The 15,980-nt window shown below is 44.1% G+C and overlaps 1 protein-coding gene across 1 annotated transcript in view; it reads left to right on the top strand.

The window, feature by feature from the left end:
* Window positions 1-15,980, top strand: part of GPR107 (G protein-coupled receptor 107) — a 61,795-nt gene that overhangs the window by 9,906 nt on the left and 35,909 nt on the right. The window contains exons 2-7 of the mRNA XM_016133830.2: window positions 9,769-9,891; window positions 10,209-10,259; window positions 10,508-10,587; window positions 11,763-11,902; window positions 13,728-13,765; window positions 15,300-15,356. Coding sequence (XP_015989316.1) covers window positions 9,769-9,891; window positions 10,209-10,259; window positions 10,508-10,587; window positions 11,763-11,902; window positions 13,728-13,765; window positions 15,300-15,356 — 489 coding nt within the window. The remainder of the gene's footprint in view (window positions 1-9,768; window positions 9,892-10,208; window positions 10,260-10,507; window positions 10,588-11,762; window positions 11,903-13,727; window positions 13,766-15,299; window positions 15,357-15,980) is intronic.

Below are 15,980 nucleotides of genomic sequence, written 5' to 3'. Positions count from 1 at the left end.
GAGCATTTATAGAAAACCAAAAAAATTGTTTGGTTGGATAAAGTACAGATTAGAACAACACAAGCTATAATTGGCCTTCATAAAGCAAAGGAATGAACTAGTAGCCAACATGTGACAGGCAGCTTCGCTTTTTGGTGACTTGAAAGCCTTTGTGTGACAGGAGCACGCCAGGCCTGTTTGAGGGACCTTCCCGCTCCCCATCCCCTCAGTTGGGTTCTTCAGAGTTAACCACGGTTACCACTTGGCGTAGCCTTCCAGATCTTTCCGCATCACTTTAATGCTCTTCATAAACACATTCCCCACACGTAGGTTTCTTTTTCTTTTCTTGGCATAATCACTTTATAAAATCTCAGTCAGGCTATGAGCAGAGCCTTGCGGTGGCTTCTCAGCCCCGATCTAGCCTCCCTGGCCTCTTGCAGTCCTCAGCCCGCAGAGAGGGGTTCCACTTCCAGCTGGTGCTCCTTGGTGTCATGGCCCGGGATGCCGTCCCCCCCCGACATCCGCTCAGCCTCTGCTCAGAGATGCCTTCTCAGTGTGGCTGAAGCGGCAGCCCCCCCTCCCCCGCCAGCCCTTCCCTGCTTTGTCTGCAGCACTCATGGCCATCTAACAGTCTTCCTCCTTATTTGTTCTCATCTGGCTCCCCACTAGACTACAAGCCTAGGGAGGCAGGAATTTTTGGTCACTTTCTCCAATGCTCCAGTCTCAAAACCGAGAGCTGCACCTAGAGATGCTCAGTAAATACTTGCTGAATGCATGAACTTGTCTCTTTCATTTATTATCTTACGGACATTTTTAAATGTTAGCACATCGGGGCCCATTTCCTTCTTTTTAACTACAGTAACACTGTACTATTGTAAGGAGGACTCATAACTTATAAAAATCATTCTTTCGTTGATGGAAATTTATATTGCATTTGTATTGCTCGATTTTAGATTTTACAAATGAAGTCGCTGTGAATATCTGTGTCCATAATATACCTATTTTTGTGTATCAGCTCTAGTATTTCTGTGATGTAGATTCCTAGACGTGGGATTACCTTACATGGACGATGCCAAAGAGCCCCCTATAAAGGGTTTTACCCTTCCGCGGTCACATGCGAGAGTTTCAGAGGGGTCACCTAGCCACATGCTGCACAGCAAAGCCCATGATAAGTCTTCACTTGTGCCAGCCGGATGGTGACGTCTCACTCTTTTTTTAGCATTTTATTTTATTATTAGTTTCAAGTATACAGTACATTGGTTAGACATTTACATGGTTTCTGAAACCCCCCCCCCCCCCCGATTACTCGGTCTCCCCTCTGGCTCCCCGCCAAGCCATTGCATCACCGCTGACCGCAGCTCCTGCGCCATGCTCCCCACCCGACAGCGCCCTCATTTTAAGTGGACAGGGGAGGTTCAGGACCTCAGCATGTTCATTCGCCTCCTGTTGTCTTTTAATTTCAGATTTTCTCTATAAGCCAGAAATTTTAGGAAAACTTATTGCAGTAAGAATTTACTTCTCCATACATACATGTTCTGAAGTGCTGACAAAGCATTTGTGGTGGTGAACATGCAGAGTTCCATTGAAGATGAAAACGAGGAGAAGAGAGGAAAATTACACTCGTAACTAAGGCCTGAAACCACTTTTTAAGTAAACTTTTTGGGGATGATTTTTGGTTCAGAATTTTGACAATCTAAAAATGAAGTTTTAATTTTACAAAGTAGTTGATTGAAAATAAGAATAAACTTTTCAGGATAATTTGAAATAATCCAGAATAATCTGCTGTGGTTTCATTTTTCTCTAATGAGATCCTTTATGATAAATTAAGTGTCCATTAATTCAGATTTCTTAATCACCATCTTCAAACTAATGCTTATTTTCTTGTTTGGATTAGTACTTTTGAGATTATAATTGTGTTAAGGCCGATTGTGTTCCCACTGATTTCAGATAATGTAAGTCTGCTGGAAAAGCCGGGAAAAGCTACAAGTTTTTATAGCCAACCATATAAGTATGCACCTGGAAACAGTCCCGTATTTAATGTTCCTGTAAATTTGACTTCTCATGGGTAAATAATAGTCTTGTTTAACTTGATAAGCAGTTTACCGTAATTAGGAATATAGCCTGTTATTATGGTTGTATTTTTTAAAAGCTCTTATCAGATACACACTGAAATATTAATAGACAAAATGATAGGATATCTGGGATTTTCTTCTAAATAATCGAGATTGGGGGTGCGGAGGAGTGTGGAGGGACAAAATTGACCACGAGTTAATAGTTAGACATTTTCTATAATAAAACATTTTATTTATTTAAAAAAATTTTTTTTAGTTGTATAATAAAAATTTTTAAAACAAGCAAAGGTATGCTATTTATTTGCTTGTAAAGTATGAGATGGTTAAAATCACAGGTTTGGGGTTTAAACAAACCTGAGTCAGAATACTAGTTCTGCTACCTAACATGATTTTAAGCAAGTTTTATCTCTCAGAGCCTCTGTTTCCTCATCTATAAAATAGACATAATAATACCTGCCTCAAAGTGTTGTGATAAGAATGAATGGTGATAAAGCTCTTGTTAGCACAAGGCTGAATGCAAGGCCCGTGTTTGCAGTCTCTGAACTCTTGGAGAAACCAACATTACTGCCGGAAATGATAGGGAAGTCATTGAAAACGTAATTAAATCTTTGCCTGTGTCCCATATCGTCATCCTCTCCCTGCTGAGGCAACTCCTCCTGGCTTGTGTCTCCTTTTGGCTTTGTCACTGCTATCAAGAGACTGACACCGCTGCCCCTTCCAGGAGAGAGGCTCTCCTCTGGAGGGAGAGGCGAGCGCCGAGGTCTCTGTCTCCTGCTCCCACCCCGTCCCAGATGCCCAAGCAGCCTGGCACCGGACTCCGACTTCCGGAGGAGACAGGGTGTTTGTCCCAGAGCTCCCAGATCTCTGGCTTCCCCGTGGTGGGAGAGGCGTCCTCGTTCCTGGCAGTTAGGACTCACTGTTGGAGATGATTTTGGGGCTGAGTCTTGTTCACTTCTTGGGCCTCAGCCATTAGTGGCATTTTATCAATGTTGATTTGTTTACATTGAGTTGAATCAGACAAAGTTGAATGAGCGATTAGAATGTCTGACCTTCCTGATGATCTCTTTTAGTCTGAAGATTTTTGTGTCTCTCTGATCTGCATAATAAAGTCACTTCCATACTTATTTGACGTGAAATGATAGCTTAAAATGGAGATGGAGAGCAGTTAGCCGAAGGTCCTCATGTATTACCTTTTTAAAAAAGTAATACTTAAAAAAAAAAAAATTCATTTTTTGGGGGTAATTATTTGTTAGGAATTTAGAAAATATAGAAAAGCATAAAGAGAAAGAGAAAGTTGTTACCTTCATCCCAGTGGTATTAATCTTTTCAGTTGTGGGATTTCTTTGAAATATTTTACAAATAAATAAGTGTAAATATTTAGCCTTAACCATTTGTTTGTTTGTTTGTTTGTTTTACAAATTTAGCTCTTACTATAGATACTTGGGTTTCTGCTCTTTGCATTTATTTATTTTTCTAGCTTTATTGAGGTATAATTGACAAATAAAAATGGTCAGTATTGAAGATGCGCAACCCGGTATTTCAATGTACATATGTATTGTGAAATGATGACCACAATTAAACCAATTAATGTATCCGTCACTTCACATAGCTACCTTTTTTTGTGTGTGAGACCAATTAAGATCTACTCTGTAAGATTTCAGAAGCACAGTGCATTATTGTTAGCTCTCGTCACTCATTCAGTCCTGCACATCCAAACTTTGTGTACCCTTTGACCAACATGTCCCCATTTCCCTCCACCACCCTCCCACCCCTAACCCCCAACCCTTAGTAACCACCATTCAGTTCTTTGCTTCTAAGAGTTTGACATTTTTACATTCCACGTGTAAGCGAGATTATGCAGTATTTGTCTTTCAGTGTCTGGCTTATTTCACTTAGCATAGTGTTCTACAGTTTTATCCATGTTTTCGCAAACAGTAAGATTTCCTTCTTTTCTAAGGCTGAGTGACAGTCCTCAGCGCGTGCGTGCGTGCGTCCATTCATCCCTTGACCACCACTTAGGTTGTTTTTCTGTCTTGGCTATTGCGAATAGTGCTGCAGTGCGCATCGGAGTGCAGCTCTCTCTGAGAGAGAGTGATTTTATTTCCTTCGGAGATGTGCCCAGACGCGGGGTTGCTGGATCATATGGTAGTTCTAGTTTTAATTTTTTGAGGAACCTACATACTGTTTTCCATAACAGCTGTTCCAATTTGCATTCCCACCGACAGTGCATAAGGGCTCCCTTTTCTCCACAGCCTCGTCAGCACTTGTCGTTTGACTTTTCGATAATAGCTATCCTAACGTGTGTGAGTTGACATCTCACTGTGGTTTTAATTTGCATTCCTCTCATGATTAGTGATGCTGAGCACCTTTTCCTGTACCTGTCGGCCATGTGTATGTCTTCTTTTGAAAAATGTTTATCCAGATCCTTTGTCCATTTTTTCATCAGGCTATTCGTTTTCTTGCTCTTGAGCTGTTTTGAGTTCCTTATGTATTTTGGATATTAACCCCTCAGCAGATGCATGGCTTGCAAATATTGCCTCTCATTCCGCGGGCCGTCTCTTCACCATGTCGACCGTTTCCTTCGCTGTGCGGAAGCGTTTTAGTTTGATACAATCTCATCCATGTTTTGCTTTGGTTAGCTAGCTGTGCCTTTGGTTTCTATAAAAAAAAAAATCATTGCTTAGACCAGTGTCAAGAAGCTTTTTTCCTATGTTTTCTTTGAGTAGTTTTACAGTTTCTGAGCTTACGTTTAAATCTTTAACCTTTACATTTTTTGAGTTGATTTTTGTATATGGTGTAAGGTAAGAGTCCAATTTCTAATGCATTCCAGCATAACACAGTCATTTATCGAAGAGCCTCATAGAGCCCGTCCTTTCCCGTTGTTTGTTCTTGGCACTGTCTTTGAAGATCAGTCAACCGCACATGGGTGGATTTATATCTGAGCTCTATACTGTCTCCTTGGTCCATGTGTCTGTTTTTATGCCAGTACCATACTGTTTTGATTACTGTAGTTTTGTAATATATTTTGAAATCAGGCAATGTGACGCCTCCAGCTTTGTTCTTCTTTCTCAAGATTGCTTTGGCTATTTGGGGTCTTTTGTGTTTTCGTATGAATTTAGGATTTTTTTTTTTAATTTCTGAAGAAAATACTGTGGAATTTATAGGGATTGCATTAAACCTGTAGATTGCTTTGGACAGTATGGACATTTTAACAACATTAATTCTTCTAATCCACGAACAGATTATCTTTCCATTTATTTGTATCTTCAATTTCTTTCATCAGTGTTTTTGTAGTTTTCAGTGTATAGATCTTTTACCTCTTTAACAATTTATTCCTAAGTATCTTATCATTTTTGATGTTTTTGTAACTGAGATTGTTTTCTTTATTTCTCTTTCAGATATTTTGTTAGGATATAGAAATGTCACTGATTTCTGTATTCTGCAACTTTACTGAATTTATTCTAACTTTTTTTGAGTGGAGTTCTTAGTGTTTTCTGTATGTAAGATCATGACATCTACAAATGGAGACAATTTTACTTTTTTCTTTCTGATTTAGATGCCTCTTGTTTCTTGCGTAATCGCTTCCAGCACTGTGTTGAACAGGAGTGATGATGAGGCACCTTGCCTGGTTCCTGATCTTGGAAGAGCACCTTTCAGCTCTTCACTGTTGAGTGCGATGTTAGCTGGGAGCTTGTCCTGCATGGCTCTGTTATGCCGAGCGACATTCCTCCTGCACCTGGTTTGTTGAGTCTTTATCACGAAAGGATATATGTCGTCAAATGATTTTCCTGCATTTATTTAAGTTATAGGGTTTTCCCCTTCATTTCGTTAATGTGCTGTATCACATTTATTGATTTGTATATGTTGAACCACCCTTGCATCCCAGAGGTAAATTTGATCCTTTTAATGTGTTGTTGAATTCAATTTGCTAGTATTTTGTTCAGCATTTTTGCATCTTTGTTCATCAGAGATATTGGCCTATAATTTTCTTGTAGTATCCTTACCTGGCTTTAGTATCAGGATAATGCTGGCCTTATAAAATGATTTTGGAAGTGTTCCCTCCTTTTCACCTTTTTGGAAGAGTTTGAGAAGCATTGGCGTTAATTTTTCCTTAGCAGTTTGATTACTGATTCAGTCTCCTTGCGCATTATTGGTCTGTTCAGATGTTTTGTTTCTTCTTGATTCAGTCGTGGAGGGTGTCTGTTTCTATGAATTTGGCCATTTCATCTAGATTATCCCACTTGCATTTACTATTATATCGTGAGTACTTTCCCACATTAGGGGACAGTTGTGTGAAAATGGCTTTCACACCAGATCTGTGTTGCAGTCTTTGCTTTACCACTTGTAGTCTGCATGGTCTGTGAGTCATTCCACCTCTGACCTTTGTCTTCATCCGTTTCATGGGATTACTACTCTTAACCACGCTGGGCTGAGTGAGGATTAGGTATCATAGGAGAGGGCTTGGCACACACCCCAGTTCTTGGTAAGGCTGAAAATGTGGAGTTGTGACACTTATGACAATTCAAAAACACTTCAAAAATGTGCTTTTAGTGGCATTGAATTACTAAGTGAAATGATATATAAAAGTGAGAAAAAAACAATGAAGGAAGGTACTCCTTATATGGGGAAAAAGAATGGTTGTAAATTTGCAATTGACATTTTTCCCCCCAAACCTAGAAAATACTCATTGTGGTCAACTAAATGAGTATAAAAATTGCTTAACAGGATTCCATTTTGCTACACAGCATCTAAATGCTGGATAAATTAGAACAAGAATACTTTTAAAATGTAAACTTTACTGAAGTATGATATACATACTAAAAATACTACAAGCGTACAACTCAATGAATTTTCACTGGGTAAACACACTTGTGCAACCAGCAACAAACATTGTTGCCAAGTACTTCCGGAAGCTCTTTAAGGCCCTTCTCCCTAAGTGACTGAGCAGTCTGTCCCTCCCGAGAACAATCACCATCCTGACCTCTGTCACCACAGGTTACGTCCTTCGTGTTTATAGTTGTTAGACCTATGTTGACTATGGCTTGCTTTGCTTGGTATATCGTGTCTGTGAGATTCATCCACATTGTTACGTGGGGCAGGAATTCGTTCATTTTCTTTTATCTCTCTGCAGCCCTGCGTATATGCAGATGCTGCCGGAGAATTAAGCCCTAGTGTCTTTCAACCTAAAAATAAAGGCCAGAGTGAGAGGCAGCAAGCGTTCATTTGAGATCCAAAAGAACAGCCATTTGGGAAGCACCGACAGAGACAGAGCCCACGCTGTGTTCTGATCAGGAGGGGAAGGCCAGGGGTTTTGGCAGAGGAAAGGGGAGCAGAAGGAAGGCACTTCTTCAGGTGCGGGTGAGCTAGCAGAGCGATGCTGATTCTAAAGAAAACGTTTAGTCTCAGTCCGTCCTGATATCTGCTTTCTTACTTACTATCTTTGCAAACATTTGATTTGCAAAGTGTTGCTTTAGGTCCGGTCTAAAAGTTGATTTCCCCGTTTTAGCATTCCAGAGGTTTGAGGAGCAAGGCCTGCAAGGCAGTGCCTCTGGGATGGCAGCTCTGCCTCCGGTTTCCAGTGGCCCCCTTCGTGTTATTTCACATGTCCTAGGGCATCCATCAGACGTAGTTGAATTAATTTCTCTCCCGTGCATCTAGGGTGGTAGTAGCCTTATAGCACCTTCAGGGGAGTGGAGAAAATGGTCACTCAAATCATTTTCTGTAGGGGTTGGTCTCTCTTATTATCATAAGAAAGGCTTTTCTGGTTTTTGTGGTCCAGCAGTTCTCTGATGCCGTTCAACATATGACTTCTATGACCTTATCCAGCTTTGCTGGTCCTCCCCGGTGGTGCTGGCTTGCTGGCTTGCTGCGAACTACTCGTCCCACCAGGAAGTAGAACTCTGGCCAGTGTGCTGTAAATGCACAGCTGGGCTCGTGGGAAAATAAGGGACATTCCCAGGGGCAAAAAAAAAAAAAAAAAGGTTGTGGGGGAGAAGGAGCTGAAACTCCAGCTGGTGGAAGGACGCAAGCCAGGACTGCCCTGGGGCGCTGCAGAAACTGGAGTCAGGGATTCTAACAGCTGGCGAGGGCAGCAGGCGCGCAGCCTTAGACCCAGGCAGGAGGCGCCTGGGGCTGTCCTTCCTTCAGCCCGGAATGTGGCGTTCACTAATGGCAGTAAGATGTGTGTGTTAGCTCTGTGTGTGTGGTGCGGGGAGGCGGCTGCAGTTTACGATTTTTCTGCTGAAGATCTGATGCACAGCTTCTCCTCCTGGGCCTTTGGCGTTTGCCATTAGACTGCCTCTGATGCCCGGGAGGTCCCAGTCTAGAAATGAAAAGTTACCACTCACACGAAGAATCTACCTGCTGTGAACATCAGCAGCGCACCTCAATATGTTGTAAAAATAGCTATATTTAAAATTGAAAGGAACAAAAGATAGAATGTGAAAATATGAGCAAGAAACAAACTCTAGCAAAAATTACTATTTGCAGATTTGAGGAAGAGCCAAATGCAAGTGCTTATTGTGCACAGTGCCTACCTAGCGTTTAGAAGCTACTTAACTTACCGCAGACGGAGGGCGGTCCGATTAAGCAAGTAATTCTCATTGTGAAACTTATGACCTTCTTTGTGGAACCTCAGTGTTAGAACTGTTCGCTAATACCATTGTTCTCTTGGCCTTGTCAACTGAAAACTAAGATCGACAAGGCGTTTTGTCACCCAGAAGGATTTTTTCAGAAAAAAGCAAGGTTCGCAAGCCACATGCACACTTGGGCCTGTGTGCCAAGATGGACGGGTGTTTATTTACGCAAAGGAAAAGGAAGTTGAGGGAAGGGGAAGTTAGCACCGTAGAGCTTTATTATGGACATAGTGTTCCTTCTGTAAGGTTCTCACTATTACCAGAGTGCGAGAAGTTCCGTAAGCCCTATCCATAGACCCTCCCAGCTGATGATTATGTTTAAAGTGCCAGTTAGTCTTTCTCAGCCTTAAAATGTACTGAGTTAGGATTGGAATCAACACTTTGAGACAGTTTCAAGCAGGTGCAGTAGGCATTCGCCCACATGATGCAGCATTAGCAAACCTCAGGATTCTCCTGTGTCTGAAAGATCCTGTCTCCCCTTGGCTAGTTCTTGGGAACCTTTTGCATAAAGCTTTGTTTCCTGAAAACCCATCATATTAACATCGTTTGTAGATGCAAATGAACCTGTGTAAAAAATGGAATTATAGGTGTGAGAAGTGATGTGCAGGTATCCCTCACCCTGTGCTGGGAGGAGCCAGGTACACACACCTCTAAGGTCTGTGCGCAGGAGTGTTCTGGGAGCAGGTTTGGCTACCCCCCCCCACCCCGCAGGTTTTCGAGTGCCTGCTGGGTGCCAGGCCTTGTACCAGCAGGAAGGATGGGAGGGCGACTGTCCTGGAATTCACATTCCAGCCGACAGCCAAGTCTCTCTCCCCACCCCTCTCCGGCGGTTACAGATGCATCTGAATGGATCGCAGCAACCGTGTGCTTCCTTCTGGGAAACTTGGTGTGTTAGGAATTTCCGATGAGTGTCTTGAGCTTTTGGAATAAGATAAAGTACCACAGCGTATATTTTGCGTTATGTATGGCAACATTGGTTAGCTAGTGGGAACTAGGCACTATCATTTTCAAGCAAGATGAATAGATTAAATAATCGAGTTAACGTCTCCGCGTTACTAATTCTACCACTGTCGTCATCGTAGGACGACGTGAGGCATAAAGTTCATCTGAACACCTTTGGATTCTTCAAGGACGGGTACATGGTGGTTAACGTCAGTAGCCTTTCAGTGAGTGACCCCGGAGGAGCCACAGACAAGGACCCGACGGTAGGTGCCCTCCAGGAGCTCAGGGGCTTTATTTACCCTTCACTGCTGCTTAGGTGAGAGCTTTGCCCCATACGAAATGCAGAATATCGGAACATGGAGAAAATTAACTTGTGAGCAGGCATCAGATGCTGTTACTTTTAACACTTAAGTTGTAATTCTTGAATAATTTTCGTACTTAATGATCCTTCTTGTAAAATGAATGCCAAGAAAACCGAGAGGTCGGGCCCGAAGAGCCTCGTGCGCTCTTCGAACAGGAAAGGTCTGGACACCAGGCGCTCACGTGGGCATTTACTCTCCTCTTTCTGCCCCTCACGTAGATTGGCTTCAGCCTCGACCGGACAAAGAATGACGGATTTTCTTCTTATCTGGTGAGCATTATGTGCATGACCTGGCCACTCCCTTCACCTGAGCCCGAGACACTGGGCGAGAACACCTGCTTCTGTCACGCTGTTTTCTTGAGGTGGTGGCCGCTTTGACTTCGGGCATCTCTGAGCGTCCGCAGTTGTAGCGATTGGGATGGAGGTTGGGCGCTTACTTGCCTCGTTCGTGAAAATGCTTTGTTCTTGTTCCCGTGTGAATGAATACTGTGATGTACAATTGGGTCTTCCTTTTGTAGGATGAAGATGTGAATTACTGTATTTTAAAGAAACAGTCTGTGTCTGTCACCCTTCTAATCCTAAACATCTCCAGAAGTGAGTAAGTAATGCTAATGTTCCTTCAGTTCAGTCCTAGAGTCAGGGGGACCTCGGTCATTAAGCCGACATTCACTGGGTACCTGCCACGTGCCCCAAACCGTGCTGAGTGCTGGAGATTAAAAACAGGATGAGGGAGACAGAACAGCAGTCCCAGAGATCACAGCAACGCAGAAGTAGCAGGGCAGAGAGACAGACAGGTTGTGGAAGAGCTGGGACGGCTTCGGGTGAGCACTGGCCCGCCGGCCTTCCAGCGAGTGGGCTTTCCCGGTACGTAGGGAGGGGGAGCGTTCTGTGCAGCGGCAGAGCGGTGTGAAGCAGCCTGGCGTGTTCAGTAAGGTGCGTTTATCGTTCACATCCAGCTGAGGGCAGGGAGTCAGGACTGGGGGTGCTTCGCTTCCACTGGGGCCAGCTCTGGGCACGTGTCCACGCAGGCATGGAAACTCGCTGGCCCCTGCTCGTGTGGGGCGGGGTAAGCAAAAGGCGAGTCCGTTAAGAAGGGAGGAGGGAGGAGGTGCGCCCTGGGCAGGCCTGGTGGTTCCGCCCTCGCGCGCTCCCCTAGGCTGTGCTGTCAGTCTTACTGCTTGTTTGTTTTTTTTAACCTCTCCTTCCGGTCCCCTTGGGCACCAGTTTGTTGGACCCATCACAGGCACTTAGGTGGGAAGTATGTGCATCAGCATTGCTTGGTGGCTGAGAACTTCAGCCTTAGAGTGAGACCGCCTGGGTCCTGCCCAGCGACTCCCTGGCTCACTGCTCTTAGGCAAGGAAGATATTTAACCCTCTGAGCCTCCATTCCAGGATCTGTAAAATGCAGTTGATAGAGTCTCCATCAGGAGTCCCCAAGCCCCAGTACTGGTCCGTGGCCTGTGAGGAACTGGGCCGCATAGGAGGAGGTGAGCGGTGGGCAAGCGAGCAAAATTCCATCTGTATGTGCAGCCACTCCCCAGCGCCGGCATCACCACCTCAGCTCCACCTCAGATCCTCAGGCATTCGATTCTCGTAGGAGCACCAGTCCCTGGTTCCAGAAAGGTTGGGGGCTGCTGGTCGACATCATAGGACATTGTAAGGACTACACGAGATGATGTGTTCAGCTTGAAAGGGTGCCTAACACACTATAACGCTTCGGTGGCTGTAAGTGTATCTTTGAACTTTTTTTCCTCCCGTCTTATTTGAATGTAGAGTGAAAATAAAGTCTCCGCCGGAAGCTGGTACCCAGTTACCAACGATCATCGTCAGCAGGGATGAGAAAGTCCCCCGTCAGAGCCAGGAGGCTGGCACGAACCCCGTTTCAGCGGGCAGCCAGACCGAGAAAAAACAAGGTAAACCGTAAGCTGGAAACTAGCATTTTCTTCACTACCTGGCTTTGGAGATTCTTTTTTATTCCTGAGTAAAAACAAACATGATCTAGTAGCATTGTTTTATTTGGGAGGTTACACAAAGATGCGTAATAATTAAAGGAAAATGTGGAAAATATGGAGAAGGTAGCAAAAGAACCGTCATTTCCCCTTACTCCCAGCATTAGAAATTTCGTAATGTATGTCTCCATTTAAGCTTGTTTCTTCTGTCTAAAACATTTGATTTTTAAAATTCACCGTCGTGTTTATCATTTTCAGCATCCCTGTTCACTTGACTTTAAGATATTTTATATTTACCCACTACCCCAGTGAATGGGCACTAATTTGCCAACCTTTCCAAGCCTTCAGGAGGCGTGTTTTCATTTTGATCTGTTATCCGTATTGCCGCATTGGATTTCTTTGTTCATAAAACTTTCTTCATATCTAGAACTTTCTTTAGGATGGGCTCCCAGAATTGAAATATCTGGTTCAAAGGATATGAGTACTTCTGAGAATATTGATACATATTTTCAGTTCCTTTCCAAATGAGTTGTGCGAATTTATCCTCTATGGAAAATATATGGGAATAGTGCCCACGTCATGTCCTAGCCAGAGCTGTTCTGTGTGCGTGTGTGCGCGCGTGCGTGCGTGCATTTGTGTTTAATCTTCAAGTGAAAGGCAAAAGTATTCTCGTTTTCATTTTCACTTTTTTCCCTCATTTCATGTTTTTATTTATTTTTAATTTTCATTTTTCACTTAGAGTTGACATTCAGTATTATTTTATATTAGCTTCAGGTGTGCAGCATAGTGGTCAGACAGGAATAGAATTTATGAAGCGACCCCCCTCCCCCCGGTTAGTCTAGTGCCCACCTGGCACTGCGTGTAGTTATTCCAATATTATTGACTGTATTCCCTAAGCTGTACTTCATGCTTATTACTAGGCTGCACTTTTTCTCCGTATGTTGTTTAACCAATTTATATTTATTGCCTCTTTTATTAATAGGTTTGCCTAATAATTTATATGCATCCCTTAAGGATAATTTCCTGTTAATCGTATTATTTACACAGTTTTTTCTCAGTTGGTCTAACCTATCCCGGGTTAAATGACGTGCAGAGATAACTGTGTCCGCGTGGCGGTGTGTGTTCCTGTCAGCGCACCGTCTCCTCGCCCAGGTTCCTGGGCTCACGGAGCCACTCCCTGGGAGGGAAACTTTCTCTTTCTGCTCCTTATTCTGCAACTCTCTCCCTTCCCGCAGGGAGCTTAAGATCCTGTCTTCCCCATGAAGAGTATTTTAAGTAAAAATAAGGCACAGATGCCCTCTGTTCCATGAAAGAAGCCATCAGCAAGCTTAACACTCTTTGCTGTGAAAAAACAGTACGCATGATGCTAATATGTGCTAATAATTTTTCCATGCGTGTAATAAATCTCATTTTATATTTATTTATTTATTTATTTATTTTAGACAGGGATCTGTTTTCAAACCTAATGACTTAGAAAATAAGGAAGGCCACTCCCTGTGGCATGTCTGGCAGTAACCTACACCGTGTCATTCAGAGACGAAGTCCTGCATTGGTCCTGAGTGTTATCATTTATCTGACAGCATTGATGATATAACAGGTTCCGATTTGCTGCTTCTGCAGCTCAAGAGGTATTTTAGGATCCAAAGCGATGGCAGTCCCCAAGGTTGCACACAGCCGCACCTTTTCATTTGTTTGTTTGAGTTATTTGCTATTATACAAGCTAGAGTCTCACAGAATGAAATTGTAATGTGCACATGAGCTGAATCCTTTTAAATGTTTCTGCTTCTAGAGAGTGGAAAGTCTAAAAGAAGTACAGTAGATTCACAGGTAAGGACGATCCACCCCTTGTGCTCAGCTCTCCTGGATATATCTGTAAGTGTGTGCATGTGTGTGTTCATATAAGTACATACACCAGGTACTTACGCGTATGCGTACACACCTAATCTATAGGGAGTTGCCTTGAATTTGGGGAGATAAAGTGGACACATTGCCACAGCTTCAAAGTAAAGCTGAGTGCTGGGTTGTAGAGCGCTATGTGCTAGAGGGTCAGATGGTGAGGGCGGAGGGGAGGGAGCTACCTGGAGCGCCCTCTGACGGCAGAACCCCCAGGGCTTGGCTTTCGGCGGGTCCGTTTGGGGAGGAAGGGACGGGAGGGATGACGCTGTCAGAGCCGAGGCTGGAGACGAGCGTGACGGTGCTGGGCTCTGGCCCGTTTAACGGGTACGTATTTGGGAGCAGAGAGAGGGGTTCGAGGTAGCACAGGGCCAGCCGTGTCCGCTGCCCGCCCACCGGCCGCTCGGTAGCCTTCGCGGTCATCAGGCCCGCTGCCACGCACTGCGGTGCTCGCGTCCGGGTCTCCCTTACTTGGCTCACTGACGGCCCCGAAGCGCAAGAGTAGCGATGCTGGCCGGTCAGGTGAGCCACGGCGGAGCCGCAGCCGGTGTCCTCCAAGTCGCGGGTTACGTTTCCTCACTTAATAAGGAAAGAAAAACCATCGTATCATGAAGTTGCTAAGATCTGTGGTAAGAACGAATCTTCCATCTGTGAAATTGCCGGATTTATAAATTAAACTTTGTCATAGGTGTGTGGGTATAGGAAAAAACATAAACATGGCATCCTTAGGATTTAGTACTGTCTGCAGTTTCAGGAATTCATGGGGGGTAGGTGAACACATCTCCTTCAGAAAGCAGAGACTGCTGTAATTAAAATGACAGTTCGATGACTTTCGACGTACACGTATACCTGTGAAGCCACCACCACAATCCAGATAGTGAACATATCACCCCACGACTGTGTCCTTTCCCTTTGTCATCCTCCCATAGCCAGACAACCACCGATCTGTAGACCAGTTTTATAAAACTTTATACAGATTGACTGCAGCACGAGCTCTTTTCTGCCCTCGTTTACTCCGCAGCATCACGTGGAGTTCATCCGTGTCGCTGCGTACGTCAGCACTTCCTTCTTTTCAGTACTTAGTCCATTGTACCGATGGCAATGTGTTGTTGATGCATCAGGTGTGGCCTGGTCGGCATCCTTAGTCCGGCTGAAATTTTAAGAGCAGAGACATGCTGCAGCAGGAAGGTCCGGGCGGGGGCAGGGAATGGGGGCGCATGGACGGCAGAAGAGATAGCCGAGTGAGGGAAACGCGTGAAGGAGAATGACCATTCTCTGTGACAGGGGATTTCAGACATCTTGAAAGGAGAGCGACTTTTATTTTCAGGGAGCTTTTAAAGGTTAGCAAATTCATGGTTCAAGAAGAATGTGTGTTGGGTTTGTTTTATTATTATTTTTTTTAATCTTTATTTTTTGTAGCTTCTTTTTTCTGCCAGCATCTTAAAACAGGTTGTTATGTCTTTTTTAGACCATGGGAGAGAAATCCTTTTCTGTTCATAAAAATGATGGGGCAGTTTCATTTCAGGTATGTATCTTCTTTGAGTAAAGCTTCATAGACTTTATCTCTACTATGTAAAGGGTACATGGTAGAGATATTTTTAAAGGACTTTTGAATTTAGGCGCACTATCTATCAGTCACTTGAATACAGTAGCTCTCTCCATAACAAACCTACAAGGTGGCTATCACTATGCACCACGGATCAAATCCTAAGTCTCTGAGAATGAGTAACTTTACGAATGTCCAGGGACAGGGCTCAGGTTCCGACCTGGTTCTGCCTGGTGGTCCCTGCTACTCCGCCTCTGTCATCCCATGCCACCTCCCAGTCAGGGTGCTACAGAAGCACAGGATTCTGCACCTGAAAGGACCGTGGGGGGTCATTTAGGGTGACGTCGTCCTTTTAGAGATGAGCTCACTGAGACAAAGGCTTTGAGTGACCCGCTCAGCTATCACCGCTATTAACTGCGTGTGTCTGTGGCAGCATCGCAGCCTACGTACGGGGTGGGACAGTGGACTGGGTCTTAGCGCGCACTTACTAGCCGACGACCTTGGACACCTCACTTAACTTCTGAACTTCGCTCTTTAATCAAAAATGAAAAATGATGGCACTTACAGGGTGGTTATGTGTATCGTTTTTTAAAAAGCCAGAAG

The sequence above is a fragment of the Rousettus aegyptiacus genome, unplaced genomic scaffold (genome assembly GCF_014176215.1).
Source record: "Rousettus aegyptiacus isolate mRouAeg1 unplaced genomic scaffold, mRouAeg1.p scaffold_m13_p_3, whole genome shotgun sequence".
NCBI lineage: Eukaryota > Metazoa > Chordata > Mammalia > Chiroptera > Pteropodidae > Rousettus > Rousettus aegyptiacus.
The sequence above is the reverse complement of the archived record's forward strand: the minus strand, read 5'-3'. Positions and strand labels throughout refer to the sequence as shown.